Raw genomic sequence first — 20,326 nt, forward strand, 5'->3', positions numbered from 1 at the left:
GTTTAGAGATCTATGAGCTTCAAGAACTCAGATGTCCACATTTGGAAAGTTCTCCACCATTGTATCTTTAAACAAGCTTTCAGCCCTTTCTCTGTCTCTTCTCTTGGGACTCCCATAATACATTGTTTATTTCTTGTCATGCTGTCCCATAAGTTCTATAGGCTTTCTTCTTTTTTATTTTCATGTCTCTCACTGGATACTTTCAAATGACCTATCTTTGAGTTAATTGATTGTTTTTTCTGTTTGATCTAGTCTGCTGTTGAAGCTTTTGTTGAATTCTTTAGTTCAGTGATTGTATTCATCAGCTTGAAAATTTGTTTGGTACTTTTTAAGGTTTTCTATCTCTTTGTTATACATCTCATTTTGTTCTTGTATGATTTTCCTGATTGCATTAAATTATTTATGTGTGATCTCTTGTAGTTCTCTGACAATCTTTATAATAGTCTTCTAAATTCTTTGTCAAGTAATTTATCTATCTCCATTTTGGGGGGAGGTCAGTTACTGGAATTTTACTGTTTGTGTGTGTGTGTGTTTGGTTCATTTTTCCTTGTTTCTTTCTGACAGTTGTAGCCTTGAATAGGTATCTCTGTATTCAAAGTCTGTGAATCTCCGTATTCATAGACTTTATGGACTGACTTCACTAAAAAAGACCTTCACCTCCAGGTAGGGGCCCACTGGACTGCACTGTAAACTTGGGTCCAGTGGTGCAAGGTGCCAAATATATGGCATCTCTAGGCCCCATGGTATATGGTATCTTGTTAGTTCAAGCAGTCGGTCTACTGCACTGATAACTGTGTGACCCTTGCTGAGAGCCAGAGGCAGTCCACTGTGGTTGCAAAGGCTCCTGAGGTCCTCAGCAGTGCCTGTAGGTCCAACAGTTAGGCACCAGGACAGGCGGTGGTGATGGTGGCCTGGTGTGGCCAGAGTTGGCGGGATGTACATGCTTGAGTGTGAGGGCTGCTGAAGGTGCCTGTGTGGGCAGGATTGGCTGTAGATATATGTGCAATGGCAAGGCCAGAGTATCAGGATCTGGGGTCAGCTCTAGGAGACCTGGCTGTTAGAGTTTACTTGTAAATCTGTAGGACCTAGATACAGGGGCATGCATAACTTTGGGAGCTGATATCTGGAATCTGGGCTTCCCTGGTGGCTCAGTGGTAAAGAATCCTCCTGCCAATGGAGGAGATGTGGGTTTGATCCCTGGGTTAGGAAGATCCCCGAAGAAGGAAATGGCAACCCACTCTAGTATTCTTGCCTGGGAAATCCTGTGGACAGCGGAGCCTGGCGGGCTACAGTTCATGTGGTGGCAGAGAGTTGGACAAGTGTTGGACTAAACGACAACATCTGAAATCAAAGTGGTTGAGTATAGGGGTGTGGCTTCTGGGACAATCTTGGGCACATGTGACTGCAGGCCAGTGGCAGGAGTTGGGCCTGCTCTGGGTGCCTGAGCAGCTGTGGGGACCCGGGCTGTCAGCATACACTTGTGTGGCTTCAGGGCCTTGCCACAGGCATGTGTGTGGCCTTGGAGGCTTGTGACAGGAACTGGGGCCAGTGGCCTGCAGGGGCTAGCTGCCAGCATGTGAAGCTGTGCAGACCAGTGACAGGAGTCACAGTCTTATGTGGGCCTTACCTGTTGATGTGCATGTGTGTGGCTGCCAGGACTAGCCATGGGGCAGGCTGGTGCCTTGCTTTCATGCAGCAGTAGCAGCCACAGTTGGCTACTGGTGAGGATCCTGGGCTCAAGCAGGTTGGGGTAAGGAATAGGGAAGGACATGGGCTCTGCTGACTGTAAATATGAAAAAACCTATGGGTGAGAATCCCAGTGGTGAAGCCTGCAGGGGGTCCACAGTGGCTGTACTGGCTACTGGTTTTGTCAGCTGTTAAAGCTACCGGGGTCCTGCCTGGAGCCATCTGCTGGGGTCCACAGTGAGGTCCTCAGGGATGAGGATGCCAGATCTGCAGTGTCCACAAGGCCTGTTATTGTCCTCAGAGGTGAAGGCTGCTGGGATCCTGTGCAGATCAGGCCCCTGGGAACTGTGTTACTCCTGCCACATGGCTAAAGCCCTGGCCCTTCCTCCCTTTCTGAGCCCTCTCTATACAGGCCAGCTTTGCTAGTCTCTGGTGGGCTGAAACTGCACCAGGTCCTATGTGCAGTGCCCTGGAAGGCTGGGAAATCTGGTCACTCACCTGCTTCCCTTTTCCTGGTAAGGAGAACTCTCTCCCATGGGGAAGTTCTTCCCTCTTGGCACTGAGCAGTGCAGGCCTGGGGATGGACTGGTAAAGGCAAATCAATCTTTTTACCTTTTTTGTGCAGTTATTCTCAGGCTTTTTCTTCTACTATGTTGCTGATGGTTCTGGGTGACTCCATGAACTCCCCAGGAGCTATTTTCTTTTATGGATAGCTGGCTAATTGTTCTCTGTTGGGAGATGGAGGCTGAGGTCTGTTACTGTGCCTTATTGCTGATGTCATCGTATGTTGTGTGTTTTTTTTTTACCATGCGTGTGTGTGTGTACACACGCACACTCATGCACTGTTTGGGGAGGAAAACATTTTATGTGCCGAGAATTATTCAGTGTGCAATATTTAGGATCCAGACTTCTCTTGCTTAATATGGTGTTTCTAAGAGTACGTCATGAGAAACGCTGGACTGGAAGAAACACAAGCTGGAATCAAGATTGCCGGGAGAAATATCAATAACCTCAGATATGCAGATGACACCACCCTTATGGCAGAACGTGAAGAGGAACTAAAAAGCCTCTTGATGAAAGTGAAAGAGGAGAGTGAAAAAGTTGGCTTAAAGCTCAACATTCAGAAAACGAAGATCATGGCATCTGGTCCCATCACTTCATGGGAAATAGATGTGGAAACAGTGTCAGACTTTATTTTGGGGGGCTCCAAAATCACTGCAGATGGTGACTGCAGCCATGAAATTAAAAGATGCTTACTCCTTGGGAAGAAAAGTTATGACCAACCTAGATAGCATATTCAAAAGCAGAGACATTACTTTGCTGACTAAGGTCTGTCTAGTCAAGGCTATGGTTTTTCCAGTGGTCATGTATGGATGTGAGAGTTGGACTGTGAAGAAGGCTGAGTGCCAAAGAATTGATGCTTTTAAACTGTGGTGTTGGAGAAGACTCTTGAAAGTCCCTTGGACTGCAAGGAGATATAACCAGTCCATTCTGAAGGAGATCAACCCTGGGATTTCTTTGGAAGGAATGATGCTAAAGCTGAAACTCCAGTACTTTGGCCACCTCATTGGAAGAGTTGACTCATTGGAAAAGACTCTGATGCTGGGAGGGATTGGGGGCAGGAGGAGAAGGGGACAACAGAGGATGAGATGGCTGGATGGCATCACAGACTCGATGGACGTGAGTCTGAGTGAACTCCGGGAGTTGGTGATGGACAGGGAGGCCTGGCGTGCTGCAATTCACGGGGTCGCAAAGAGTCGGACACGACTGAGCGACTGAACTGAAGGTTTATTCTCGCTTGTTCATTCTCATTGCCGTCTTATTCTCATTGCCGTCTTATTCTCCATTCTTATTTGGGGCCTGTTATAGATAATATGGCTATGAACATTCTTGTATGTGCTTTTTGATGTATGTGTGTATGTTTTTCTGTGTATCTTGGAGTGGGACTTCTGAGTTATTGGGTATGTACCTGTACACTCTAATAGATACTGTCAAATAGTTGTCCAAGGTGGTTATACTCTAGCAGCAGTGTATGAGTGTTCTGGTTCCTTTGAGGAGATGTGTGTAAAGCTTTCACATGTTTAGTAAATATGTGGTAGCTATTTTTGTTTTTATGAGGATGACTCCTGGATGCCTTACTTATCTGCAGGAACTGCCTGTGTTGGTTCCATCCACTGCAGTAGGGAATTCAGGTAAGGGAGAGCTGGCATGGGGAGGAGAGGTAGGGAAAGGAGCTCACTTGGGGATATGGATAAGTGTTTAAGAGAGATTTAGTTTAAGCCCCCAGGGATGCCTGGCCTAGAGATAGAAATTTAGGAATCTTAGTAGACCAGACTCAAGTCACTGAATAACATCTTAGGTGAAGATTTTGATGGGAGTGGAATTTGGTGAAAGAGGGGAAATGGTGTATGTTAGTTGGTTATGATCATCATGACAAAACACAACAGCCTGGGTGGCTTGAACAATAGGAATTGATTTCCTCACAGTTCTAGAGGTGTAACCAGTTTTGGTTTCTTCTGAGGCCTCTCTCCTTTGCTTGTAGATGGCCACCTTCTCCATTTGTCTTCACTTGGTCCTTCCTCTGTTTGCCTACGTGTCCCTGTACAAATTTCATCTTATAAGAACACCAGTCATTATTGGATTAGGGCTTACCCTAAAGACCTCATTTTAACTTAATTACCTCTTTGAAGTGAAAAAGAAAGTGAAAGTCGCTCAGTTGTGTCCGACTCTTTGTGGTCCCATGGACTTCTCCAGGTCCATGGAATTCTCCAGGCCAGAATAATGGAGTGGGTAGCCTTTCCCTTCTCCAGGGGATCTTCCCAACCCAGCGATCAAACTCAGGTCTGCATTGTAGGCAGATTCTTTACCAGCTGAGCCACAAGGGAAGCCCCAAAGTACTGGAGTGGGTAGCCTATCCCTTCTCCAGCTGATATTCCTGACCCAGGAATTGAACTGGGGTCTCCTGCATTGCAAGTGGATTCTTTACCAACTGAGCAATCAGGGAAGCCCTAATTACCTCTTTTAAAGACCTTATTTTCAAATACAATTACATTCTGAGTATTAGGTCTTCAACATAAGAATATGGTGGGTGGGCCGTGGGAGGGCAAGTTCTGTCCATAACACAGAATAAGGGAGAATATAGGATGGCTAGAGAATGAAAGATTGACGTGAGAAACTGAAGGGGACTGGCCAGAGAGGTAACAGGAAAGCAGGTAGAGAACTGAGTTTGTGCAAATAAGTGGAGGATTTCAGGGATAATAGAGGAGACCGACGCCTCCCAGATTCGAAATCATCTAATCCCCCCTAACAAATTATTTTACTTTCTTTTTATAAAATGGGAGCTTTTAATAGAAATGCTGAAGTAAATGTTTTATAGGGTTTGCCTTACTCAAACTTGCAAAATAGTTATGAATCAGTCTATTATTTGAGGTTTTGGATGCTGGAAAATAGTTATCTTCTTTCTGTGTTTTCAAATCTTTGGAAGAATGGTCTTGAAATGTATTTTGTTCACACAGATGAGACACCACAAGTAGTCAGCCTTAGGAATCCTTGTTGTTGTTCAGTTGCTAAGTTGTGTCCGACTCTGCGACCCCATGAACTGCAGCACGCCAGGCTTCCCTGTCCTTCACCACCTCCCTGAGTTTGTTCAAACACATGTCCATTGAGTCAGTGATGCCATCCAACCATCTCATCCTCTGTCACCCCCTTCTCCTCTTGCTCTCTCTATCTTTCCCAGCATCAGGGCTTTTCCAGTGAGTTGGCTGTTTACATCAGGTGGCCAAAGTATTGGAGCTTCAGCTTCAGTGTCAGTCCTTCCAATGAATACTCAGGGTTGATTTCTTTTAGGATTAACTGGTTTGATCTCCTTGTTGTCCAAGGAACTCTTAAGAGTCTTCTCCAGAACCACAGATTGAAAGCGTCAAATCTTTGGCAGTCACGCTTCTTTATGGCCCAACTCTCATATCCATACATGACTACTGGAAAACTTTAGCTTTGGCTATATGGACCTTTGTTGGCAAAGTGATGCGTCTGGTTTTTAATACACTGTCTAGGTTTTTCATAACTATTCTTCCAAGGAGCAAGCGTCTTTTAATTTTGTGGCTACAGTCACCATCCACAGTGATTTTGGAGCCCAAGAAAAGGAAATCTGACACTGTTTCTGCATTTTCCCCATCTATTTGCCATGAAGTGATAGGACCAGATGCCACCATCTTAGATTTTTGAATGTTGAGTTTTAAGCCAGCTTTTTCACTCTCCTCTTTCACCTTCATCACAGAGTTCTTTAGTTCCTCTTCATTTTCTGTCTTTAAAGTGGTATCATCTGCATATCTGAGGTTGTTGATATTTCTCCCTGAAGTCTTGATTCCCGCTTGTGATTGGTCCAGCCCAACATTTCATGTGGTATACTCTATATATAAGTTAAATAAGCAGGGTGACAATATACACCCTTGATGAACTCCTTTCTCAATTTTGAAGCAGTCCATTGTTCAATATCTGGTTCTAACGGTTGCTTCTTGTCCTGCATACAGGTTTCTCTGGAGGCAGGAAAGGTGGTCTGGTATTTCCATCTCCTTAAAAATAGTCCACAGTTTGTTGTGATCCACACCATCAAAGGCTTCAGCATAGTGAAGCAGAAGTAGATGTTTTTTTGGAATTCCCTTGCTTTTTCTATGATCCAGCATATGTTGGCAATTTCATCTCTGGTTCTTCTGCCTCTTCTAAATCCAGCGTGTGCATCTGGAAGTTCTTGGTTCATGTTGAAGCCTAGCTTGGAGAATTTTGAGCATAATCATGCTGGCATGTGAAATGAGTGGAATTGTACAGTAATTTGAACTTTCTTTGGCATTGCCTTTCTTTGGGATTGGAATGGAAACTGACCTTTTCCAGTCCTGTGGGCACCACTGAGTTTTCCAAATTTGCTGGCATAATGAGTGCAGCATCATCTTTTAACAGCATCATCTTTTAAGAATTGAAATAGCTCAGCTGGAATTCCATCACCTCCATTAGCTTTGTTTGTAGTAGTGCTTCTTAAGGCGCACTTGACTTCACACTCCAGGATGTCTGGCTCTAGGTGAGTGACAACACCATCTTGGTTATCTAGATCATTAAGAGCTTTTTTGTACAGTTCTTCTGTGTATTCTTACCACTTCTTTTTTAATATCCTCTGCTTCTGTTAGGTTCTTGCTGTTTTTGTCCTTTATTGTGCACATCTTTGTTTGAAATGTTCCCTTGATATCTCCAATTTTCTTGAAGAGATCTAGTCTTTCCCATTCTGTTGTTTCCTCTTTTTCTTTGCATTGGTCACTTAAGAAGGCTTTCTTATCTCTCCTTGCTATTTTTTGTAACTTTGCATTCAGTGGGTTATATCTTTCCCTTTCTCCTTTGCTTTTTGCTTCTCTTTACTTAGCTATTTGTAAGGCCTCCTCAGACAACCACCTTGCCTTCTTGCATTTCCTTTTCTTGGGTATGGTTTTGGTCATTACCTCCTGTACAGTATTGCAAACCTCTGTTCATAGTTCTTCAGGCACTCTGTGTACCAGATCTAGTCCCTTGAATCTATTTGTCACCTCCACTGTATAATTGTAAGTAAGTGTTAGTTGCTCAGTCATGCCCAGCTCTTTACCACCCCATGGACTGCAGCCCACCAGGCTCTGGTGTCCATGAGATTTTCCAGGCAAGGATACTGGAGTGGGTTGCCATTTCCTTCTCCAAGGTATCTTCCCAACCCATGGATTGAACCCGGTCTCCTGCACTGCAGGCAGATTCTTTACTGGCTGAGCTACAAGGGAAGCCCTTGTATAATCATAAGGGATTTGATTTAGGCCATACATGAATGGCCTAGTGGTTTTCCATACTTTCTTCATTTTGAGCCTGAATTTTTCAGTAAGGAGCTAGTGATCTGAGCCACAGTCAGCTCCAGATTTTTTTTTTTAATTTTGCTGACTGTACAGAGCTTCTCCATCTTTGACTGCAAAGAATATAATCAGTCTGATTTTGGTACTGACTGTCTGGTGGTGTCCATGTGTAAAGTTGTCTCTTGTCTTGTTGAAAGAGGGTATTTGCTATGACCAGTGTGTTCTCTTGGCAAAACTCTGTTAACCTTTGTACTGCTTCATTTTGTACTCCAAGGCCAAACTTGCCTGTTATTCCAGTTATCTCTTGACTTCCTACTTTTGCATTCCAGTCCCTTATGATGAAATGGACATCTTTTTTTGGTGTTAGTTCTAGGAAGTCTTGTAGGCCTTCATAGAATCAGCTTCTTCAGCATTAGAGGTTGGGACATAGCCTTGGATTACTGTGATGTTAATGGTTTGCCTTAGAAACGAACCAAGATCATTGTCATTTTTGAGATTGCATCCAAGTACTGCATTTCAGACTCTTGTTTTCTGTGCTGCTGCTAAGTTACTTCAGTCGTATCCAACTCTGTGCGACCCCATAGACGGCAGCCCACCAGGCTCCCCTGTCCCTGGGATTCTCCAGGCAAGAACACTGGAGTGGGTTGGCATTTCCTTCTCCAATGCATGAAAGTGAAAAATGAAAGTGAAGTCACTCAGTCATGTCCGACCCTCAGTGACCCCATGGACTGCAGCCTAGCAGGCTCCTCCGTCTATGGGATTTTCCAGGCGAGAGTACTGGAGTGGGGTGCCATTGCCTTCTCCGTGTTTTCTGTGAGAGCTACTCTATTCCTTCTAAGGGATTCTTGCCCACAGTAGTAGATATAATGGTCATCTGAATTAAATTCACCCATTCCTGTCCATTTTCGTTCACAGATTCTTAAAATGTCTATGTTCACATTTTAGGAATCCTAGTTTACTGTTTAAAGCTTTCTCCCAAGACTCTTTTTTATCTTTTCTAAATTCGAACTGCATGGTAGTTTTGAATGCTCAAAGTATTTGTGAAGAGGTTTACGGGTAATGATAAATTCTGTGAAGTCAGTCTGCTGGTGCCTTGTCCTTCACCCTTGTTATTTTGCTTCCTATCAGACATCTGTTGCCTTCTTTGCTTCTCCACTACTACCAGCTCGGCTTCTGCCAATTGCCGTCATCTTCAGTGTGGACTGCTGCAATAGACGTGTAATTAGACTTTCTCATTCCTTCTTTCCCTGCTAGAGAAGTCTAAAAAGTACCCCCCAAAACAAGACCTGATAGAAATCTTCAGCAGTTTCTCATTATACCTGGAATAAAATTCAAACTCATTACCATTCCCTACAAAGCTTTGTGTGGTAAAGACCCTGCCCACCCTTGTTTACTACACTCGTCTGCTTCCTGCTGCTTTGAACAAACCAAGCTGATGGGTGCTCTAGGGCCTTAGCCCTTCCCTTGGTTTTCAGATTACTCCTTCACTCTCAACGCAGAACTTGGGAGGGAGGCCTTCCCTCACTCCACAGCTAAAGTTGCTCTTTCCCGTTTTCATACTTTAGCATGTCACGTTTATGTTTTATGTACGTAAGTAAGTGAGTAGCATAGTTTTGTAAGGAACTGTCAAACTGTCCTCCAAAGTAGACGCACACTCCCACCAGCAATGGTTGATCCACATCCAGCGTTTAGTGTTGTCAGTGTTTTGGATTTTAGTAGTCCTAATAGATACATAGTGGTATCTCATTGTCATTTTAATTTGTAACTTCCTAGTAACATTTAACATTGAGTGTCTTTTGAATGCTTATGTCATCTGTATTTATTTTTGTTGAACTGTTCAAAAATTTTGCCCATTTTTAATTAATTCATCTTCTTAATGAGTTTTATGAGTTCTTTGTATATTTTAGATAAAAGTCTTTTATCAGATATATCTTTTGCAAATATTTCCTCCTAGTCTGTGGCTTGTCTTCTCGTTCTCTTGACACACTATTTTTTACAAAAGTATTCATCATTAACTAAAATAGTCTTATTGTTTATTGTATATCTCCTTCCACTACAGTGTAAAATCCACAAACAACTGTCTTGCTTTCTACTATATTTCCAGTGCACAATATGGTGCTGGGTATTTTGGATGACAAATATTTGTTGATTGAATGGATAACCACTGTTAACATTTTAGTTTGTTTTATTCTTAATGAAAATGGTATTAAGCTGATTTATGTTCTTCCATCATCTTATTTAAAACTCAGTTTCAAAATTTTATCATTTTATCTTCAAAATTAAGGATAATAGCCACTTGTAATAGTATGAGATGAATTTCCACAATGACTCAGATTAATTGGTTTAAGACATCTAATTACTGATCTATACTTGTTTTGCCCTCTCAGGAGCTATACAGATTTATTCTCCAAGAAGTTGTCACAGGGTTGGGCAGTGAAAACAGGAGAATGTTTGCCTCAGTCCCACAAAGCCTTATGGAAGGAATGCCGCCTGTTAAGACACTGCAGAGTCTCAGTATGTTCAAATATGTATCTATACATACACACATTGAGCTTGCAAGGTTCAAAAAAATTATTCAAATTCCCTGTTCTTGATTGCTTTTTTGTTAATTGGATTTGTTAAAGATGGGAAATGACATGTTGGTCTCCTACTATGGTGATTTTCAGTTTTTTAAATTTTATCTGTAGTTGTTTTTGGCTGTATATTTTAGTGTCCTTTGCCACTAACTTTTATAACTATTATAGTTTTGTCTATTTTTATCCCAAGTAGTACTTTTTGCTTTGAACTGACTCTCTGTTTCCACTCTGCTTTGTTTTTGTATGAATATGCCAAGTCTTCTGTTTTTAAGCCTTTCATTGTATTTTAGATTGTTGCTCTTAAAAATAATGTAAATTTGAAAGAGTTGATTTTTTAAAAATCCTTTTAGAAAAGCTTTTAAACGATGTTTTTGTGCATAACAAACCATCTCGAAACTTAGTGGCTTTAAGCTAGAACTATTTTGTTAACTCTCATGACTTATAGTTGGGATAGCTGGATAGCTCTTCTGTTCCATGGTTATTCAGCTGGTACTGCAGTCATCTGGTGGCTCACTAGGACTAGAATGTCCATGAAGGCTCATTCACGTGGTTGTTGGTGCCTTGGTGCAGGGATAGTTCTTGGGACAGTGGGGCATACTGTCTGTTTATCTGTCTGCCTACTATCTTGTCTCAGTCCTCTCCCTTACCAGTGGTGTCTTCACTTATTCTTTTTATGTGATCTCTACAGCAGGGCAGAGTAACCGTACTTTTTATATGATGGCTTGGGACTCCCAACAGTGCTGAAGTGAAAGCTGCCAGGCCTCCTTAAAGCTGAGGCATAGAACTGCCACAGGGTCAGTTCGGCCTCATTCTGTTGGCTGAAGGAGTCCTAGAGCCAGCCCAGATTCATGTCAAGGTGTGAATACCAGGAGGTGTGGTTCACTGAGGGCATCCTGGGAGCCTATTTACCACAATATGATAGTCTAAACCCTTCACATTTATTATTTTAATTGACATGATATTGTTCTTAGGGCTCAGACTTTTACTTCCTTTAGTGAATTTGCATATGCTTTTAATTCTATTAACTTCTGTATCAACATCAAGAAAAATATTAGTACTTGTATTCCAATTTGGCTCAGATGATAAAGAATCTGCCTGTAATGTAGGAGACCTAGGTTCTATCTCTGGATTGGGAAGATCCCCTGGAGAAGGGAAAGGCAACCCACTCTAGTATTTTTGCCTGGAGAATTCTATGGACAGAGGAGCCTTGCAAGCTGCACCATGGAATCAGTTATGATGATTGGGGGCTTCAGCATGATTTTACTTATGTTTTATACGTATTATGTGGAATTTTAGGCTGTGTTGTAAATTTGTATATTGTATATATCTTTTTAAAAGTTTTAGATGTTTTCATTCATTTTGTAACTGCATAATCTTTTAGATCTAATTAAATCTAGATCTAATTAGATCTAATTAATTGCATGCTGTCTTTCCTAATACACTTTTTTCCTAGATAATTTGGGTTTATCTTTTGATAAAATGTAATATATCTTTAACTAATGTTTCAGGAAGGCTATGTAGGTTATGTAACATCTGGATTCTTTCCAAATATATAATGACTTCCTCTGTCTTCACACAGTTTGATTGGCTATAAAGTTTTTGTTTGTGTGTTTGTTTGTTTTTGGCCATACCACTGACTTGTGGGATCTTAGTTCCTTGACCGGGGCCCCTAGCAGTGAAAGCGCTGAGTCCTAATCACTGAATTGCCAGGGAACTCCTGGTTTTAGAGGTCTTGGATCACACTCAGTGCTTCCCAGGAGTTTATTGTTATTATTCTTTTGTCTTGGGAAATTTATTGTCATTTATGGGTATACTGTTTTAGGGTACTGGGATTTTTTTTCTCCCCCTGTAATGTAAAGTTTTTGCCAGTGAGGGTTGGTGAATAGATCTGGAAGATGGTGTACATTTTTGTCTTTTTTCAGTTTTGTTTTCTTCTAGTATAATTCTGTTTTGTCTCGTCTTCAGTTTAACAGCAGTTATGATGATCAGGCTTGTTAGATCTTAGTTCTGAAACTGGCATTTGTCATTTAGTCTATTTTTGCTCTTTTATTGTACATTATGGGAAAACTTTTGTTGACTTTTGGCTGCACCACCCAACATGTGAGATCTTGGTTCCGTGATCAACCAAGGATCAAACTTGCGGCCCATGCATTGGAAGATGGAGTCTTAAGCACTGGGCCCCGGGCCAGCCCCTGGGAAGACTTGATGTAACTTCCTCATTATGAAGTCAGCTTTTCTGGTCATGTTAGTTCTGCTGTTTTTCTCCAGCGCTAATGTCAGGGTGGCTCAGACGGTAAAGCGTCTACCTGCAATGCGGGAAACCCGGGTTCAATCCCAGGGTCAGGAAGATCCCCTGGAGAAGGAAATGGCAACCCACTCCAGTATTCTTGCCTGGAAAATTCCATGGATTGAGGAGCCTGGTGGGCTACAGTCCATGGGGTCACAGAGAGTCAGACACAACTGAGCGACTTCACTTCAATGTCAGGTGTGCTGTTGCATTTTTGAGTTTCTTTGGGCTCTTACCTGAGTTTCTTCTGTTTCCTTCTTAGCATGATGTCTCTTTATTCCCATCTTGTGTGTTCTTAGTCACTCAGTCGTGTCTGACTCTTTGTGACCCCATGAACTATAGCCTACCAGGCTCCTCTGCCCCTGGGGATTCTCCAGGCAAGAATATTGGAATAGGTTGCCTTGCCCTCCTCCAGGGGATCTTCCCAACCCAGGGTCTGAACCCAGGTCTCCTATATTGCACGTGGATTCTTTACTGTTTGAGCCACTAGGGAAGCCCGTCTTGCTTGGTTCTTACAGGCAGTGTCTTTCAATAACTAAGGATGTGTCCAAATCAATGTCTTCTTCATATTATTTTATTTCTTGGAGTAAATTGTTGCCAGTGCCAGTCGTGTCTCTACTGCTGTGAAATTTTACTGACTAGGATTGTAGCCTCTGAATGGATACAGAAGAACTTCTGGACGGGGAAGAATCGTGGCTGTCAGGGCTCACCCAGTGTGGGGCTGGCTGCCTGTTTCCTGATTGCTGCAAACCCAGGAACCCTGGGCTGAGGGTGGAGAGGGGTGAAGGGCTACACCTTCTTCCCATGCACTTCCTGGCCGCTATGTTCTTACCCTTCAGAGGTAGGTGGAGCTTCGGTTGGCCATTGAACTGTGTCTTTCTTCACACTAATTAGTGGAACTTTCTCCCAGATTTTAGTAATATGTTACTGTCTGAAGTAGGCTCTGCTTTCTGTCTTTTCTTGTGTGTGTCTTTATAGGTGTTTTAAATGGGATTTAAAAATTCATGTCAAGTCACCTGGTGCCCTCTTAAGCTGTTTTTTTTTTCATCCTATATTTCATTATTTTTTAAAAAAATGTGAAGGAGCTTTCTAGGTGGCTCAGTGGTAAAGAATCCGCCTGCCAGTGCAGGAGACACAGGTTCAATCCCTGGGTCAAGAAGATCCCTTGGAGTAGGAAATGGCAACCCACTCCAGTATCCTTGCCTGGAAAACTCCATGGACAGAGGAGCCTGGCGGGCTGTAGTCCATGGTGTCACAGAAACAACTGAGCGACTGAGCACAGTCCTTTTTATTGGCACCAGGATCTCTTCCAGGTAGTAACTGTTTCCCTGGAATCACTACCAGGTACTTGGATCTCTTATCAACACTGGACAGCCTTTTATCAGCATTCCTAACTCACCTTAACCCGGGGGAAGGTTGCTTCCTGCCAGGTGCTTTCCTCATGATTATCCTGAGTTCAGAACAGAAAGTTTCTTCTAGAAGCACAAGACTCCAGAGCCAAAACTGGTTAGAAAGCTTAATTTTTAAAATGCTTACCTTCTTAGTCTTTTAATTCAGGGAAGGGGTTTAAACAACAGAAATTCATATTGTCAGAGTTCTGGAGGCTGGGAGGCCCAAGGCCAAGGTGTGGGTGGGCCTCCTCCTGAGGCCTCTCTCCTTGGCTTGCGGGTGCTCCCCTTGCTGCCTCTTCACATGGTTTGCCCTGCACACCTGCATCCCTGGTGTCTCTTCCTCTTCTTATGAGGATATTAGTCATAATGGACTAGAGCTCCACCTTCCTGGTCTCATTTTAACATGATCACCTTTTTTTTTTTCCCTTTCTCATTTTTATTGAGGTGTAATTGACAAAATTGTCAGATATTTATAATATACAACTGTGATGCTCTAATATACATAATGTAAATACTATAAGTGGATTCCCTCTAACAAATCCATCACTTAACTTTTATTTATTTTTGGTGAGAATATTGTCTTTTAATTTAAAAACATCTTTTAATCACATTTATTTGCATGCTGCTATATTTTTGGGTTTTTAGCCTCTTTTGTCTCCCTCATCTCAAATATGCTACATTTCATTCTTTTGAAGTTTGGCCCCAGTTTGTTTTTTGCTAGTCACACTTCTTTTCTTATATTTTAGTCTATTTTTGGTCTTTTTTGGTCTAGTCCTTCCTTGTTCTTTCACTTTATTTCTTACTGTCTTAATTTTTCATGTCTATTTTCTTTTTTTTTTGGATCATGTCTATTTTCTTAAGTCGATGTCCTCCCCTCCTCTGCCCTCTCTTCCCCTCATGGTTTGATTTTCTAAAGGCTGGAAGGATGTGTAGTCCTCCAAGAGTGGCAGTATTGTAGGCAGTGTCATTCAGCAGATGGGAAGACCTGCCTCTCCTCCGTCCAGTATTTTCTGAGTCAGTGTTCTCTGTCTTGACCCCTGAAAATGATGACTTGGGGATATATTGACATGTGACCTTTAGAGTGGCTTTTGGACGGCACATGCCACCTGTGTGAGCATCTGATTATTCTGAAATCTATGATCTGTAATGTGTGTTTTGTCACTCAGTGGAAAGACCATGGCTTGCAGGGTCAGACAGATGGATGTTATAGGCCTTCTATGGAAGAGCTACATGACCCTAAGCTGTCCTCAAGGGATTCTGATGTGCAGAGGTTGAGACTGCAGCATGAGACTGCTTCCCTCCTTCCAGCTCAGGTGTTTTTCTGTGGCTCGAACCCTCAGGAGTTCTTCTGTCCACCCCGCTGGTGAGACTTCTGCAGACCTCCTTCATCTGCAGGGGCTTGAGGGGAGCAGCCAGGAGGTAGTCTCGAACCCTCTGCTGGCTCTCGCAGCTCTCTGACAGATCGCCTTTTGATTCTAGAAAGGGGGTCAGTACTTTGAAACCACTGGGGCCCAAGTACTCTTTGTGCGTCAGAGCAGAGCTATTAGGTTAGTTCTACCTTCCTGTGACTAACCATCCCTTAGTTTTCAAAATGAGTTGCAACCCTTTCCTCTCGGTTAATTGTAAAGCGAAAAAAAAAAAAAAATCGAGAAGATCCCCTGGAGAAGGAAATGGCAACCCACTCCAGTATTCCTGCCTAGAGAATCCCCATGGACAGAGAGGAGTGTGACGGGCTACAGTCCTGCAGTTGCAAAGAGTCAGACACAACTTGGTGACTAACCAATAAGAAGAGTAATTGAATTTGAGTTTCTTGGGAGATTTTCACTTCGTTAAAAAATCTTCAATTCTTATCAAACACTTAGATATAAAATGTCACCTTCTTGGAGGTAGCCTAAAGTCTGTCTCTAGTTTTACAGAGCTTTTTGGAATTTTTTTGTGACATTAAGGGCTGCCGAATACTTTATTCAAAAGTTAGCCAATGGGGCAGGGAAACTGAAGCTGGGTAAAAAGGAGCAGAGACTGAGCCCCCCTTTCTCCCATCCCAATCCCTTCTCCTTGCTTGGACACAGTCAGTGGCTCCCTGGAGACCAGGTGGATCATGACTGCCTTAGCGCTCCACGGAGTCAGAGTAGCCCAGTTGAGCTACCGACTAAGTCCTTACTATTTGGGTCACTTGTGAGATTCTGTTTATGCTTTTTTTTTCTTGGACTGCGATTGTGGTTTTGATTATGATATTTTATAAAAAGATCTAGGGGTGCTGTTTGTAACACCACCCACTTGAGAGATTGCCTTTCTGAACACGTGTGGGAGAAATAGCAGGTATGGTATCAGGAGGGTGGTGTTCCTCCATGGACGCTCTGGACCTTGTAGCTACTTAGGCTCCCTTTTCTGCTGAGCAGATAGGATGCTTGGTGTCACGACTGTGGCCACCTTGAGGAAACGGCTAGTGCATGACAGTGTGTAGTTTGGGGTACTAACTTTACCCCAGCTTTTTCTTCTTAAAATTGTTTTCCATTTGTTTTCATTTCCTTATCCATCTGTTTACTTCTCTTCTGACATGTAATATCCTTGGTAGCCCCATCATTCTTTTTAGAAGTTGGTGTATAAATTAGCAAATATATAAGAACTGTCCTAAATATTTTAAGAAACTGTCCTTTTGATGGATTCTTACCACTCTGGTCTGAGCTGTAGGCTGGGCTGTTGCAGAAGTCACCTGTCTGGTCATGCCCTATCCCATCCCTCTCCTTCTTTCTGCAGCCCTTTCCTGCAGAGTCAACCCCAGCCACACAGGGTAGATGCCTCGCTGAGCAAATGCCTCCATTTCTAGACCCATTTCTCATGGTTCCCCTTCTGTACTTCTGCAGCTCTGCTTCTGCCACTCTGCCCTCCCTCTGCTTGTCATTTCTGTGAACCTGAAGCCCTCTTCCCACCCCTTCATCTCTCTCCGCTCTGTGTCGGTTTCCTCTGTGAAAGCAGGGCGGACCACTTCCTGGGTGCTACTTCCTCTCCTGCTGCATGTGTTGGGTCACAGTAACTGGGTTGCTCACCCACAGGGGCCTTTGTGCAAATTAGAACAAGGTACTGCATAGGACTTCCTACTACTGGAAACCTATCTGATAAATGTAGGAGTGCAGGCTGTTTACTCTGTGAGGGTGCCCTGAGTGTGTGGGGGTGGTGGGTAGAGGGGCGTGCCTGCCTGTGCAGTTGTGCTCCATGCCCCGTGTTGTAATTGGTGGGAACTGTCCACTTCCCCAGCACCATCAGTCTGGCCAGGGCAGGCCCTCAACACCTGTTTGCTAAGCTAAAGGAAGAACAAAAGTGTGAATTCACGCCATGCTGTTATCTGAAAAATAGCAGGGAAAGCACACTTGACAAGGCTTTTGCACTGAATGTGATGAATATGTTATAATGCTGAGATGTATTCCCCCCCCCCCCCCCCAACACACACACACATCTCAGTATTTCTGAAATGACAGATACCTTAGTCAGTGGACTGTGGTAGGTGAAGACACAGCTCCTGGAGCTGGACTACTTGGGTCTGAATCCCAGGGCTACCACTCACACACTTATTTGTGAGATTCTGGGCATTTTACTTAATCTTTTTAACAATAGTTTGTTCCTCTACTTCCTGGGGTTGTAGTGAGAGTTCAATGGATTAATATATGTGCAGTGCTGGCTCAGACGGTAAAGCGTCTGTCTACAATGCGGGAGACCCGGATTCGATCCCTGGGTCGGGAAGATCCCCTGGAGAAGGAAATGGCAACCCACTCCAGTATTCTTGTCTGGAAAATTCCGTGGACAGAGGAGCCTGGTAGGCTACAGTCCATGGGGTCGCAAAGAGTCAGACAAGACTGAGTGACTTCACTTTCCTTTCACTTTAGAATATCACCAGGCAGATAGTAAATAGTAAGAGATATGAGTAGTAGCTGTTAGCAGCACCATTAAAGGCAACATAGACACTCACTATATTTCTGTTTCCTTTTAACCCCGAAAAGCTGTTTTAATCCATGGAGCACAGCTTACATGGATAAACATGCCCTGTCAGTAGCTGCGGACTGGCCGCGTTGTGTGTGCTGAGGTTGAACCCTCTCTTGCCCGCACCAGTTTCTGGTTTGCTGCCAGAGAGCATGCACAGTATGCTGACAGGAAACCAGCAGGCTTTGTTTTTTCTTCTTAATATAGCGAAAGAGAAAGAGGGGAAAACCAGATAAGGCTCATTTTAGAACTTAACTTCTCCAAAGCTTAGACTGGTAATAAGTCTTAGCTATGTAAAACTATCCACCAAAGAAAATTGTATTTGAGAAAGTGATTATATATCCATTAATTCATTCACTGCACTAAGCAGCTTGTCGGATTTTAGTTCCCTGACCAGAGATTGAACTCAGGTTCTTGGCAGTGAGAGCCCGGAGGCTTACCCACTGGACCACCAGGGAATTCCCTGAGAAAGTTATTCTAATGTAAAGTTTTTGTCTGATTGCAGGGCAACCTTCCTTAGATGGTTTTCAAGGAAACTGGGCTACGAAGTGGCAAAGGTAATGACTGTTCTGGGGCCTAGCTCCCCATCTGATGCCTCCTGGTGTCCTCAAGTTAGACAGTAGATGGATGTCTCTCCCCGGGTTCCCCGGGTCCTCACTGTTCACTTGTGGCTGGCTGCAAGACCACGTCAGGGGTGTGGTGGGACTTATCTGAATTGCTTTGGTCTTTTCCTCCTGTCTCGGGCTTGCTTGAGAAACGACAGCTGTATAGGAAGCTGTGCATGACTCCTGCTCACCGCCACACCCTGTTGAGCTCTCCTTCACGTTAAGCAAGATCTGACTAATGCATTCTTTGGAGATGCTCTGCCTGTTTTCATCATGAGACTAAATGTTTTTTTTTTCCCGGATCACACTACTGTAATTGAGTTTACCCTCCACTTTGAGAAATATCCTTACCTACCAGAGAGCACAGCAGAGACTCCCACGGCACTGGAGGACACTGATTTGGAGTTTTGGTGCCCTTTCCTTAGTTGAACAAAACAGTATATGAGTAAACAATATAGGGATGATCTGAAACTTCATCTTTTTTAATTCGATTTATCTAAACCCTGAGTTTGACATTTCTGTGTAGAACTGGTCAACTTCAGCACTGTCAGGGGGTGTGTTTAATGACCAGTTCCCAGAAAGAGTATCTACATGAGGAACTTTCTCCAATAGGCCTTCTTCTGAACCTTCAGGATTCATTTACCTTCAGGTTGCAGAAATGATAGGCAGGCAGCTGTTCTTACTCTCCATCCCCTGGAAGGTGGAGGAGCAGACGGTGGGAATGTGTTCACCTTGACTCAGGTTGGTTAGTGGAGACACTCGCTGATCTGAGTCCTGTGCAGTGGGTTTGGTGCACTGAACTTGCAGAGCTGGCTCCTCTCCATCTCTTCATTCAGCCTGAAAGTCATGGCCAGTTTCCTTATCCAGGGGGTGGGGTATTTCTCAAAATATGAAAGAAAGCAGCCAGTGACTGCTCTGGCCCGCTTGTAGTCTTACAAGACCAGCTATTGCCACAAAGGGAGAAGCTTCCTGTTTACCAGCTGGCGTGAGACAAAGTGGTTGTGCTTCCTGGCTGTGTGGGACTTGGCACGTGGGCCACATTCTGTCCATCAGGACCGCAGGGCTGAATGCCTGCTCTGTGCTCAGCCCTTGCCCCTGTGGCCCTGGTCCTGAATGCAGGCCACCCTCCGGAGGGCACTTTCACTTGGGCTCCAGAACTGGCCCCGGCCTTCTGAAAGGGAAGGCGGCCTTGCCTCCTTTCTGGCTTCCTCCTTAGCTTTCCCTTCCCCATGGGGCCCAATCCAGGCAGAAACCTTGGCACGAACCTGAATCTCACCATAAATTCACATCTTTTGTTCCCAAGTCTCTAGGAAGCAGGATGCCAATGCCTCTGGGGAAACAGATCTTTTTCGCTGGAGTGGCAGCTAGTGGGGGCGGCGCCATTGTGTACTACCTGGTCCAGAGTAAGTATCTGGTGAAGCGCCCACGGCAAGGCCGCCTCTTAGTTCTCTTGGCCCCTTCCTTCATCAAAGGAAATACTTCAGATGCTTTCAGTAGATTAGAGAAAGAAGGAAAGGGCTATTTTGAGCAGCTAGTACACCATTCCATTGGCTATAGCTTCCTTCTCATCCTATAATCCCAGTTTTCCCAGGAGCCACAAGAACAAATAAAAGGAACAGGACTCATTTGCATAAGAAGCCTTGAAGAAGCAAGATGGGCTTTCACCCCTGTGCACACGCAGGGGATCCATCAAGATTTCTGAGATTATGTAAAGAACAAAGGAAAGGGGGCTACCAGATGGTTCCCAGGTGTGGAAAACTGGCTTTCTCCAGTGTCCTCAGCCTGTTTACCCTGCCAATTCTCTGCTGTTCATTTAGTGGCTGACGGGACACCTTGAGCTGGGGACTGGGGCAGGAGCAGAAGATAAAAGCAGAGTCCAGGCTGGCAAAATCCTGACAGATGTGGCTTCCAGCCCCACTGCACCTAAATTTGAATTTGTAAAGCTAGACCA

At 43.8% G+C, this 20,326-nt stretch overlaps 1 protein-coding gene across 16 annotated transcripts in view; it reads left to right on the plus strand.

Annotated features, from left to right (window-relative positions):
- The window catches only part of COA1 (cytochrome c oxidase assembly factor 1), a 111,121-nt gene that overhangs the window by 86,432 nt on the left and 4,363 nt on the right, over positions 1-20,326 (plus strand). For 11 of the 16 annotated variants that reach the window (XM_069588218.1, XM_069588225.1, XM_069588213.1 and 8 more), the window contains 2 exons: positions 18,276-18,327; positions 19,679-19,778. In XM_069588218.1, the coding sequence (XP_069444319.1) occupies positions 19,694-19,778 (85 nt within the window). In that variant the 5' untranslated portion in view covers positions 18,276-18,327; positions 19,679-19,693. The remainder of the gene's footprint in view (positions 1-18,275; positions 18,328-19,678; positions 19,779-20,326) is intronic. The other 5 variants (XM_069588219.1, XM_069588226.1, XM_069588220.1 and 2 more) reach the window with 1 other exon arrangement.

Source organism: Ovis canadensis, chromosome 4 (assembly GCF_042477335.2).
Source record: "Ovis canadensis isolate MfBH-ARS-UI-01 breed Bighorn chromosome 4, ARS-UI_OviCan_v2, whole genome shotgun sequence".
Classification (NCBI taxonomy): domain Eukaryota; kingdom Metazoa; phylum Chordata; class Mammalia; order Artiodactyla; family Bovidae; genus Ovis; species Ovis canadensis.